At 44.8% G+C, this 13,035-nt stretch overlaps 1 protein-coding gene across 3 annotated transcripts in view; it reads left to right on the forward strand.

Moving 5' to 3' along the window:
* PRICKLE1 (prickle planar cell polarity protein 1) overlaps positions 1 to 13,035 on the forward strand; it is a 64,714-nt gene that overhangs the window by 47,110 nt on the left and 4,569 nt on the right. The window contains exons 1-6 of one of the 3 annotated variants that reach the window (XM_071803025.1): positions 2,173 to 2,194; positions 8,052 to 8,231; positions 10,475 to 10,588; positions 11,405 to 11,542; positions 12,025 to 12,228; positions 12,795 to 12,981. In XM_071803025.1, the coding sequence (XP_071659126.1) occupies positions 8,100 to 8,231; positions 10,475 to 10,588; positions 11,405 to 11,542; positions 12,025 to 12,228; positions 12,795 to 12,981 (775 nt within the window). In that variant the 5' untranslated portion in view covers positions 2,173 to 2,194; positions 8,052 to 8,099. Of the gene's footprint in view, positions 1 to 2,172; positions 2,195 to 2,370; positions 2,484 to 8,051; positions 8,232 to 10,474; positions 10,589 to 11,404; positions 11,543 to 12,024; positions 12,229 to 12,794; positions 12,982 to 13,035 lie in introns of those variants that run through there. The other 2 variants (XM_065853157.2, XM_065853148.2) reach the window with 2 other exon arrangements.

The following is a 13,035-nucleotide window of genomic DNA, read 5'->3' on the forward strand; positions in this document are numbered from 1 at the left end:
TTTCCTTTTTGCAATGTGCCATGCAGACACAGTGAGCCCTCGCTGCAGGGAGCTACTAAGAAAAGGTCAGGCACCCCTGGAAAAAGGAGTAGATAATATATGCAAATTGTTGGTATTTAATTCAGTTGTGTAGTGGGAAAGAATAAACATAATTCCTGACATTTCCATTTTTGATTAATGATGAATGGAGTTGGCAGATGTTCAGCTGGCCACCAGATGGGGTCTGCTCAGTCCAACGAACAGAATAGAAACAGTCTGGGTCTTGTAAACCCAGCACTGCCAAAAGCTCTGACAAAAATCTCTAGCTCATGCAGGTGATATGCCAACTTTCACCTCAGAACAACTTAGCAATTTAAGAATGGAGGTAGTACAACCAGCGAAACTGCTTATGGAAATGAAATGGGATGTGAAAGGATTTGAGCTGGTTAATTTGCTGGAGTTTCAGCAGTTTTTTTTCTGCTGCAGGAGCCACAGACTGCGACTTTGATTTCATGGGGCTGGATCTGTGCGGGACCCTCGTTCATCCACCCATAGTTACAACTATCCCGTCCCTGGGCGTATCTCATGGCACAGTCGGCTTGTGATGGGGATGGGCTGTAGTCGATGGGCTGTTTTTAACGTCGTTAACCCAGGATAGGCTTTGCGACTTGAGATCAGATTAGCCCGGTATTGGTCTTGATCCATCAGCCTGCCTTTCTGTCTGGCTGCGTCTGGCGATGGTTAATCAGCACACGGGCGGGGGTGAGAGCCCTTGGAACTCGCGTGTGCCCGACTGACGGCCGAGTGGGTCGGGGCCGTCAGGCGGAGCGGCATGAAGATGGGGACAGGGGCGGATGGGGACAATGATCCTTCTCTAAGCGCCTCTGCCCGCGGCAGCCGCCGCGTCTTTGCCCGGCAGGGCCGGCTCCCCTGAGCACCCTGCGGGCAAAGTCATTCAAATTTAGAAGAATGAATTTAAACTTATGCAAATTCGGTTCCTGGGGGAAGCGATAAGTGTCTGCGAAGTGCCTCGTCGCCGTCCCGCACGGCGAGCCCGGGCAGATAAGGCGCCCCCGGCCACGGGACCTCGGGGTGGGGGGAAGAGAGGGGTGCTAGCCCGCCGCTGCCCGCCGCTGCCCGCCGCTGCCCGCCGCTGCCCGCCGCTGCCCGCCGCTGCCCGCCGCTGCCCGCCGCTGCCCGCCGCTGCCCGCCGCTGCCCGCCGCTGCCCGCCGCTGCCCGCCGCCCTTCGCAGCGGGGGCCGGGGTGTTGCTGCTTTGACCCCGAGTTGCAGCGCGAAATAATTCCCTTTGATAATGACTTCCCAAGGGAGACAAAGAGCGGGGGGGGGGGGGGGTGAGGGGGGGGGAAGAGGAAAGAGGAAATTTGACCTCGGCGTTCACGGTTACATTCACGGTGCCGGAGGGGAAGCTGCTCGCCAGCCTTTGAAGCCAAACCACCCGCCTCTTGGGGCTTTTATTTTTTTTTTGCCCGTGCTGGGGTACGAGGGGAGGGAAGTAAAAGCGAGGGCTGGCTGCTGTTGGTGCAGGGGCACTTAGAAAATACTCCAGTAACTCGGGTGTTACTTTTCTGTGCATAAGCTGGAGCTCGGATGCCTCTCACTTGAAATGTGCCAAGGGACGCAGCGATGGACATCCTCTCGCTGTGGTCCTCAGATTCGGATTGGTTTTTTTTTTATTTTAATTTTTATTATTTTTATTTATATATAGCGATCTAGAGCAAATGCTTTCCTGTCCTTATCCGAGTCCTTAATTTCTCGGTGTGCCTGGATGCGCGGGGCGGCAGGACGGCGGTGGCCGGGCAGGGTCAGCCCGGAGCACGGTGGAGGGTGGGGTGGGAAATCTATTTCTGGCGTAAACACGAACAAAAGCCCTGTCACTACACCACATGTCCGTCGTGTCCTGAGCGCAGAAATTTATTGCTTTTGCAAACGCTTGGTCCCTCGGGTAGGCGGGCGGCGATGCCGGCGACCCTTCCTGCCTCTGGATCGGAGGCAGGAGCGGCTCCCCCCTTCCCTCCCTCCGTCCCTCCTCCGCCTTGGGCAGCACTTTGAAGGGAAGATTGCTGGTGGGAGGAATTCCTCCCGCCGCCTGACAGAGGAGCGGTGAGAGGTGCACGGCACAGGGGTCGCACTGCTGCCCCCCGCCAGACGATGCCAGGGGTCGGGGGGAGCTCCCCGGGGGCAGCGAGCGGGAGGTGCTGCCGGTGCCGGTTCGGGGTGCGCTTGGGGAGGAGCGCTCGGGAGGCTGCTCCTTCCCCGGCTTGCAGCCCCGAGGGAGGGGAGGAAGGAAGGTGGGGGGTCGGCGGGGGGCGGTGCAGGTAGGTCTCCCAGCAGGCGGGACGAGGAGGGGAAGCGGCGGCGCCGCCCGGCGGGGGCAGGGCAGGAGAACCCCAACACGCACTGTCCCGGTTCTCGGCGGGGCCGTGCCTGGCGCTGGCCGTTCCGCCGGACCCGCCTGGGGAGCGGAGCCGCGCTCCGGCCGAGGTGAGCCCTGCGCCAGGGGTGCTGCGCTCCGCGCCCGTCCCGCTGCCGGAGCCGGGGTGCTGCGGCCCCCTTGCCGAGTCTTTTGGTCTTTGCAACCCCGGAGGCAGCGGGGAAAGGGGCTCGGTTTTAAACAGAGGGTACAGCGAGGGGGAGCCGGGTCGGGTCTGCAGCGGGCATCGCCTTTCCTGCGCCTCCTCTCCCGGCTCCGCCAGCAGCCTTGCCACTCGCGATATCGGTGCTGTGAAGAGGTAATTTGCGGTTGCTTGTATCCGCTCTCCCTCGCGGCTCGTCCGCTGGAGTGGCCCGGTGGGTGCCGGTGCCTTCGCGGGTGGACACGGGGGCGCGTCTGACGCATCGTGATGTCTGTGAAGCTTGGGCAGGACGGGCAAAGCCAAGCTGTCCTTGAGAGCTCTGCCTGCCGAGGAGGCATTGTCCCGGCTCCTCGGGGATGAGCACGTATGGCTGCGCGTCTGTCAGAATAAACTGGGCTATGAGCGGAATTTTGTTTTTACAACTCTGCTTTTGTGACTTATTGAACACTTTCTTGAAGTGTTTTCTCTGGAAACTTGTCTCAAATGAGGGTTGTGAGCCCTAACAAAGAAGGGTGTTGTTCGGGAGCCAACAGGTGACGGGGTGAAACCTGAGTATATGTGTACATTGGAGTAGAGTCTGGCTGCTGTTTAAAATAGAGTTAAAAAAATCAATGGGAGACTGTAAAAGGCGAGACTTCTTTCTTTCTAAATCTGTACACTCTCTTAAGGAGAGGGGGAAGCATCCGTGAGAATACTGCTTCCTCAGCTAGCGGTTTGGTTCTTGCCTGGCTGCAGCAGGCGCTTTTATTTCCATCAGTGCTACACAGCGCCAAGCATAATACATCCAAATCAGATGTGCTGGCGTGGGGCGATGCTTTGTCATGGTGCTTCCTCCTTTTGTTAATGCAAGTAGTCTGTCTTTGCAGCACGACTTGTCAAAAGAAAATATCCTGAGATGAATTGTCTGACTTCCAGTTGGAAAAGTGATTTTTTTGCTAGGATGCTAGAGGAGGAAAGCAGCTAACTCTTCTGTCAGCCCTTGCACATTGACTAACAGAAGGCAAAAAAAGTTATTGTCTTACTTGTAGGGTCCGTCTAAAGGTCTGTTGAATAAACAAATATACAGATTTAATTCCTTCCTCCACTGCTCTGGATAATTCAGTTATTCAATGGAGCCAACAGCTGAAGAAGTTGCTGCTCATCAACTCTGGATCCACATTTCCCAAGTACAGAGCTATAAAGCTGTCTGTAAATACATTGCTTGCACTGTAGCTAGGGAATGGAACTTTCTCATTGTTTGCATAATATATGTTGGAAATAGTATTTAGATTTTAATAGTTATTTTATGGTGGTTTATTGCTGCTGTATTACACCCTTCCTCTTCTAATGTAGTTATGCACCAGGGATTAAATAAACAGGTGAATGGGCTGGCCATGCTAATCTCCACTCGTTGAGCCTTCATTGTGAATGGATGCATGCGATATGCATCTTGTATCCCCTATAGCCTTGTTAACAAGCCTTCTAACAAAAAAGTTGTTAAACAATTTGCCCTGCAGGACAGAGTAAAACAGCAGGGGATGGGCAAGGAGATGTTTGTCTAACTGTGCTCACAAATCATGACCTCTTCTATCTGGTCAGGGGTGAACATAATCAGTGAGCTGGAAATCCTAACACAGGGATAACCTTCATATGGGGTTCAGCAATAGCTTTGCTCTAAGTTTGATATCCTAATATTTTGTGTACCAATAGGTTTGTAATTAGGAGTGAAGTCTGTTCTTGCTTCTAAGAACTTTGTCATAATAGGATTCCTTTAGCATATCCATGGAAAAACCTTATTGCTTTTATTTTTTAAATCAAATGCTGTTCAACCCAATTATGTTATTCAAAGTTGTTAAGCTGCCAGTGAAATACCTCCTTTTAAGCTGTGAAGCTTTTTTCTTGAGACGTACTATTTGAACAGAGCTGAAACCTCAAAATGTTTCACAGACTTTAGGAAATCAAAACAGAACATCCTTGTTGTGTTTTGTAGATGTCATGGCAGGAGCAGAAAGACCACGGTTCTACTCATCCTTCAGAAAGCATTTATTTTTTCAGCTGTTGTTTATATTCATTTGAATCCTCCTTAGAATGTAATCATTTTAAACAGTTCACTTTGAAGGATGAGTGCGGTTGGGAGGTGGGGAGGAAGAACCCTGTAGTTTTAAAATGCAAACCAAGTTACACTTGAGCAGGAGAGGAAGGAGAACTCCTAAACAAGCAATTGCTAAAACGGTTCTGCAGATCGCCTGCTGTTAAGCTGGGCTGTTTCAGAAACCTTGCTCTCGGCAACACTACAGTATTTGTGACATGGCCATATTGATATATGGTGCACTGTCAGTCATTTTATAGCTTGCTTAACATTAGCTCTGTGGTGGTGTTTTTCTTTTAAAGCGAATGCTGTCTTTTGAGTAATCTCAGGTCATTGAGATTTATGAACCTTGCTTTAAACATTTCTAATCGCCTTATCTGGGGAGGAACACCCTGACTGTAAAGTTGCATTTAACAGTTGGAGGTGAGATATATTTTTCCTTTATTCTCTACCAGCCATACTTTGAACCTGTCTTGTATCACCAGGAAAATGGGCCTGTGGGTCTGTGGTTTTCTCCTGTTGGAGCTGGAGTGTGTGCTGTCAGAGATAACCCAGGCAGGATCACTCCCCGAGTAAAAGCAGCACAGTCTCTCTTGTGCGAATGCCTTGTCTTCCTTTGGAATTGGGGAACATTCCTGCACTTATGTATGTTTGCTATACTTGAAATCCCAGTGTGACCCAGCACTGCTTTTTGCCATGTAGAAGTAGCATGTGGCCTTAGTGTTGAAAAATCCTCAGAAAAGTTAACCAGAATTGTGCATTCAGATTTTGTTTCGTTTCCTTGGCTTTCTAGAGAATAAAGTAAATCAGAGAAGTTAGCCTTTGGTTTTAAGGAGAGAGGTTTTTGAACGATCAATATGAAGCAATTGCTAAATTACCTGATGTGCTTGTGAATGTTGGATGTTGCGTGAGCAGGCTGGGTACACCCTGCACCAGTGCCCGGGACTGGCAGAGCTGAACCCATCCCTTTGCCTAAATTACATTTTAGATCCACTTCCTGTGGTGTGGTTGAGGTCAGGCTGCCTAATGAATTGTTGGCAAAGATGTTTCATCTACTGACTCCTTTTATGCCTGGGTTCTTGGGCAGGAGTCAGTTCTTGAAAAGTGACAGCCTAACCAACACAAGTTCTCATGATGCAATGCCGTAAGAATTGGAAATATCAGCCTAGGTGTCAGCAAGTGGCACGTTACTGTAAACCAGGTATCTACCCTTTTCTGAAAGGAAATTGTAAAGCAGTTCATGTGCTGCTAAGATCATCTTGTAAGGACTTGGACTTCTCATTTATACTCATAGTGATTTTGTACTTTAGAATTATTTGGGTATAGATGATGCGGGACACAAGCTGCCAACCTGAGCATCCCCAGCTGTCTGCAACAGTGAGCATTGTTGCCTTTTTTTGGTAGAGTGATTTCTTAACTGCATCACAGTATTCCTCTGTCCCTCCTTCCTCACAGCCCAGTTTTATACAACCAATAACAAAAACATACCTGATGCTTGCCTTCATTTCTACTGGTACGTGGAGAGGAGAAACAGTTTTGTGTCACTTGTGCTATCATTTGTTTGTGAAGGAAACTTAATTCAGGGGTTCTACTACATACGAAGATGTCTGTCTTGCTATTTTACTTATTCAGGGTTAAGCTTTTAGGATTGAGTTTGGTTTTACTCGCCTTCCTTGACAGAGATGCTAAGTTTGGAAGCTGTTTTGTTAACCTTCAGTTGTTCAGCTAGTGTTGAGATTTCAGAAATTTGCCTGGCAATTGACAAGCTTTGTAGAAACAGCCTGTTCTCAAAGGGGAGGTTGGCGGGTTTGCTCGCCCCATCAGATTTTAAATGAACTTTTTATTACAGTGCAGCTATGCAGGGTAATAGAAGTATTTTGGCATCTTAGAAGTGCACCAAAAATAGTGCATAGGTTTTCTAACCATAATTTTTTAGAGTAAAGTTAACAAGTTAATTTTTTTGAGCCCTAGCCCAGCGGAAGAGTTAAGTAATGCCATCTCATTTTATTGGGTGTGGGAATGTATAGATGTATAGAAAATGGGGGTATGGAGACTGTGTCATATTGAATATCGTCATTTTTCCGAGTTTGTAGCTTTGAATGCATGTGGTCACCTTTTATGACGCAGGTTTGGGGTTATGTACTGAATCAACAGAGCCTGGCACTAACCAGTGCCTCGTGCTTGGAGGAGAAACTCCTGTTGAGTGACTAGCAGAATGCTTGGTCTGAAATCCTTTTTCCACCTGTGATCTAGCAGCAACTTGTTTTCCCTAATATGGTGGTGACGTGACTGGAAATGTAATGTGAGACTCTCTAGAAGTTTTTAGAGTGCTCTCCCCTTTGGACCCACCAGCAAGGTTCTCTGTCAAGGAGATTAACATTTTCTACAGCTCAGATCTAGCACTGACAAAATTGCATCTGTGGTTAGATGAATAGGTGAAAGAATTGCCTAAAATGGAGAAGGCACAGCTCGTGTGTAATGTGGTACTGTAGAAGCAAGCTTGTTCCTAACCCCAGTGGTCAGGATGACTGTCATGGTAGGATACATCCTCTCTACTTTTGGTAATCTCTATTTCACTGAAACTCCTGGTCTGAATTTCCTAAGAACTTCTGCTAGAATTAATGTAAGATATTCATCTTAATAAGCTTTTTACTGCAGAATGCTATGGATGTTGGTAAGAGCCTTCTTTGCCAGTCGTGACTCAAAATGATCCAACTGATACTAAGCTTTGCAGGCTTCATGCATCAACAGAACCATCTCCCTATAGGGTTTCAAATTAACTGAACAATCGTGATGTATTTTGCAGAGCCAAATCTGGCCTAATTGGATTTCAGATATTTAACTGGACCAACACCCTTCCGCTCCGATACAGCTAGAACAAAGTTCTCAGAGGAATCCAGCAGACGCTCGCTGCTCTCTGCCTGCCTGCTGAAAAAATAGGGTGCTTCTTGCACAACAGGCTTTCCCCTACTATTTCTTTAGCTTTTGTCAAAACCGGTTGTCATGTCTTTCTTGTTACTAGACTGGTGGTAGTGATGACTTCAGGAAGAGCTTGTGTCATTCCTTTTGTTAATATCTGCCCAGTAAATCTTTACTAGATATAACTACATATAATCTGTGGCGTGAAACAAGCAGAAGTGTCAAAGAAGACAAGTGTTAATATTGGAATACATTGCGGTTGCCAAATGCGGTAGTGTGTGTCTAGTCTTCTGGGGGTTTTTTGAGTAGTTTTGTTTTTGTAACTCTTTCGAGCACTTTTGAATTGCTTGTAGCAAGCTGTGATGACACTTCAATAATTTATTGTTCTGGGCAGCACAAGGAACATGAAACTGTTGTAAGATCATTTACACTGATAATTAGTTGTTGCATGTTCAAATTTATTAAAGCTCTGTTAATCTCTTCTTCCAGATCAATTGCTTGATGAGCTGCAGCTGAAATATTTAACACTTCACACTTATGCCATTGGAGATGGAGCCCAAAGCTAATAATCTCATTTTCGGGTGTCAGCGAAGCTCAACATCTGACGATGACTCTGGCTGTGCTATGGAAGAATATGCCTGGGTCCCTCCAGGGCTCAGACCAGAGCAGGTACCAACTCTGCTTCTGCATTTTTAAAATAAGCCTTGTAAGGACTGTTTGAGGGACTGACGCACTGCTTCTGCAAGTATCATTCAATTATTACAATATATAAAACTTAAATTTGTCTAGAACTGTTTACTTCTTATTTCCTATTCCAATGAGGCTGTGTTTAGAGAGCTTAAAATCCTCTCCACTGAGGAATTTTATGTTCCAAAAAAAAGTTCCCAGTCAAGATTTTTGAATAAATATGTGCCACAGAGGTATGTATTATCAAGTCTAAAAGTAGCATAGAAATTTACTTTCTCTTTGAAATAAGTTATTAGGTTAAATTAAAGCTCGTGGCATACCTCCTGGCATTGTGCTACTTAGCCCATACTTCACTACACTTGTACAACTCTTTACATAATTAGGCATTTGACATCTAGAGCGTGTACGTTACTACAGCACACATAAACGAAAGTGTCCTGTCACTGTGACAAGGAGTAATGCATTTTATACTTGTTTAAATAGTTGTATGCCTGCCATTTGTTCGTGCCAGGATTTCTCTTGTACAGTCTCTGGAGTTGATGCTCATGGGCTGGTTGGGCTGTTCCTTCCCCTCTCCCTTTTCTGCTTTATTTTTTATAATAACATCATAATTGAAATAGAAGTGAAATTCGTGATGAGCAAGTTTTGATCAAAATGAACCTCTCATAGTATTCATTTACTGGATGATACTGCAGCTGTGCTGAAGCTGCGTACTCAGTGTTATCCAGTGTTAAATGGGTAGAGTGGCTTTATGATGTTTATTAATAGAGGCAGAACAACCCTCCTTCAGCTAGCAAGCTAATACAGTCCATAGTTACAAACGTGAAGAACATATCTCCTTTTTGCTATGCAGAGATTCTCTTAATAATGAAAAAAGTATAAAGTCAGTAGGAATGGTAAGTAATAAGCTACTTTTAGGGAAACTCTTTTTATCACTTACTTAAGCATATATAAGAATCTCGATGAATTGTACTGTCAAGTGAACAGCAAGCTAACGTTCTGCCAGAACAACTAAATGTCATAAAATATTCTCATAATCCAGCTGTATTAAACTCATTAGCAATTCATTTTTGCTAAGAAAAATCACTTGAGAATGGTGCAATAAACTTCAGAAAAGGGCATAAAGATTCTTTAAAGCTTCACTTTGTACTGCATGTTATCTTTTCCTACAGCTTCTTGAAATACAGTCTCTAGTAAGTGGTCTTATAGTAGACTTCTGATGTTTGAATTTTGGTTAAGTGAAGACCAAATCACATTTTGTACAACCTTTCCCATACAATTTTGATTGCTTCCTGAGTCCAGTGACTGATAACTGCTTCTTTTTCATCTGCCTTGCACAGTAAGAAGCTGTTGACCTGAGCATTATTTAAATCTGTATGGCAAGTAATATTTTTGCCAATAGTCAGCTCTTATTTACCGCCCCAGGCCTCGTGACAAGCTGGAAACTGCATAGGAAAAACAATAAATCTGTAGCTGTTCCACAAAAATATTTTTTGCCATTGGGCTTTGTTAGAGTGTTCATTACAGCTTTCCTGTCATAATTTTCTTCTGAAAAAAAGAAGTGAAGATTGATAGGTGTGTACATCTAATACTGATTTCTATATCAAAATCATGTTGCCCCTGAAAATTTCATAGTTAATTTGCATCTGATTGAAATGTGGCTGGATCCAGCCTCCTCCCAAGGGAAGGATGTTTCCCCCTTCTTACCAAAGCCCACATGGAAGCAATGAAAGCTGATGCTTTGGGTGAGCCTGACCAGCGGGAGGCTACAAAACAGCTTTTGTCTCAACAATGTGTAAAATGCAGAGAGCAAATTAAATTTGTTTATACAGTGGCTGTTTTCTGGAAAGCTTCATGCCTTGTGTGGTAAATTGCAGAGGGAAACTTGGAATTTCCACTGGGCTGTTGACCAGCCCTGAAGGGGGTGGGAATAATGAGAACATTAAATGTGCATAATTTATGATACCCCCCTTAATTGTCACTGCAAATTGCATTCCAGAAAAGCAATTCAGCAGCTGGGTGCTGGTTTTATCAGAGACAATTCAGGTTTGCTGAGCTAGTTCATCTGGGTCTCGTATTTTCAGCACAAATACTGTCACAGCTCTAATGTAGCGTAACCTTCTTCCTTCGTACGTGGGACCTGAGATGAAGCAGGAGCTGAAGGACACTTGCAGCGCGTGGGTGACGTGTGTCCCTCGGTCTGATCTCTGCTTCCTCCTGGGCAGGTCCAGCTGTATTTTGCCTGCTTGCCGGAAGAGAAGGTCCCTTACGTTAACAGCCCTGGAGAGAAACACCGAATTAAACAGCTTCTCTATCAGCTGCCACCCCACGATAATGAGGTAAATACCGAATTTAGGATGCACCGTTCAGGGCTTACGTCTCCCTGGCAGCTTTTACATGGAGAGTTACCTACCTGTGTATTTATTACGAGCCTAAACCGTGGTCTGCGGTGGCATCTGACCTGTGAAGGGGCACCGTGTGTACACTGAGCCCATTGTTCAGCTGTCCCCTGGGCGGAGATAAGAGCTGTCTGGGAGGACACTGTCCCTGCCTGTTAGGGAGCCTGGTGTCACTGCCATAAACTTCACACAAGCTGGTTTTATAGTGTTTGCAGCCACCCACCAATTACCAGGGACCTACAAATTCCTGGAATTGCATTGTAGCACACAAAAAGGATGCTTTGTGGTAGTAAAAGGTTTGCATCTCAGATATGCAGTGTAATTTGGAGTAGAAGTGGAAATAACAAACAAGCTCTTTGTAAGGAAAGGGGGCGGGGGTGTCAATACTTAAGATCTTGTGTATACTGCACTACTTAGTTGTGGGCACTTAACCATAAATCTAAAGGACAATGTTGTGGCTGATTTAGGTTCATTCCATTATTTTAGGATAGCAGCAGTTTTGGGTTTGGCTTTTTTAAATCTTATTTTTTGCCTAGACAACTTCGTAGGTTAGTATATATACTGTTTTTCTGTAACACAAAAGTCTTCCTCAGTATTAGTTTTGTATTATGCCCATATTATCTAAATATTAAGACAAGTTGGGAATGCTTAATGATTGCCAGCATGCCTGCTAAATTTCCTGTATATAGGCACGCACTTACTAATCTGTTACTTTGAAAGGTCAGTATTTAAAATCTCCTGTGTTTTCCCTGGAAGGTGAGATACTGCCAGTCTTTAAGTGAAGAAGAAAAGAAGGAACTGCAAATGTTCAGTTCTCAGCGCAAAAAGGAGGCACTCGGCCGAGGCACAATTAAACTGCTCTCCAGAGCAGTGATGCATGCGGTTTGTGAACAGGTAATACTGCTGGTGCCATGAGCCCATGAACTGAATGATATAAAGCTGTAGTATCTTGATATCACGTGTAAGCTTATCCCTATGTCTGAACGCACAAACACACACACAAATATGTTTGAAACTGCTTGTAAACAGAAAGAAGGTAGTGCTCGCTTAAGCAAAACACAACCTTTGATACTAGGAATGACCTAAATCTTTGATATATTTGCTACTCAAAAAAAAGTGTTGCTGACTCATACTAAAGTAACAACAAATGAAAAACAGGCATATGCTTTAAAATGTTATTACCTATAAAATAGACTTCTATTCACAAAAGTTGATGCACAGATTTTGACTAGACCAGAATTAAGAATATTTTTTATCTCTTGTCAGAATTTTGGAATAAAATCTGCATATTTAGTTTGGTGTTTTAACTTAATTTAAATGCCAGAAGTGAGTAGTTTGGGATGGGAAGTGTGTTCACTTTCTGGTTTTGTTCCTAGTGTGGTACAAAAGTTAACGGCGGTGAAGTTGCAGTTTTCGCCTCGAGAGCTGGGCCTGGCGTGTGCTGGCATCCCTCGTGTTTTGTGTGCTTCACATGTAACGAGCTGCTCGTTGACCTTATCTACTTCTACCAAGATGGAAAAATTCACTGTGGCAGACACCACGCTGAACTTCTCAAACCTCGATGTTCAGCCTGTGATGAGGTAAATAATTCACATTTTACAGCCAATCTACACAGCTGCTGTTGCTGAGTTAACAAACTGCATCAATTACTTGAGCAATTAGTAACTTCACATGCATTCACTTAAAAAGTAAGGACTCTGGTGCATAGATGTCTTTGAAAGCTGAGGGGTGTCTAATTTCTTGTCAAACTGGCAATATTACAAGCAATGTGATGGTATTTAGAAAGCACATACCTGTTTGTATTTAGAATTTAATCTTGTAGATTGAATTAGAAAAAGGATCTGTACAAATATTCCAAAATATCATCCTGATAGGAGCTTCTTTAATTGTTGAGATCTTAGGTTCTTGTTTATTTTTTTTTGCTTTGGAAAATACAGGTTTTCTTAATTCTTTCCTGTTTAAGGAAAGATTAGAATGCCACAGCTGCTATGGGAGATGGTTGTATCTATCTTTGTATTCGAAAGGCAGCTAAATAAAACATAAATTTAGTGTGTGAAATGTACAAATAGGATGTTTGGTTTGCTCTGAGTCACAAGGTGAGGTTTGGGCTGTTTTAAGTAAAAGTCTACTTTCTGTCTCTGAAAAGATCATTTTTGCTGATGAATGTACGGAAGCTGAGGGTCGCCACTGGCACATGAAGCACTTCTGTTGTCTCGAGTGTGAAACAATCCTGGGTGGACAGAGATACATCATGAAGGATGGGCGACCGTTCTGCTGTAACTGCTTTGAGTCTCTTTACGCAGAATACTGTGAGACCTGTGGGGAACATATTGGTAAGTGTGTCCTTTTTAAGCGTTAAACTTACACATAAAGGGAAAGCCAAGTTA

This window comes from Patagioenas fasciata, chromosome 1 (genome assembly GCF_037038585.1).
Source record: "Patagioenas fasciata isolate bPatFas1 chromosome 1, bPatFas1.hap1, whole genome shotgun sequence".
In the NCBI taxonomy this organism is placed as follows: Eukaryota; Metazoa; Chordata; class Aves; order Columbiformes; family Columbidae; genus Patagioenas; species Patagioenas fasciata.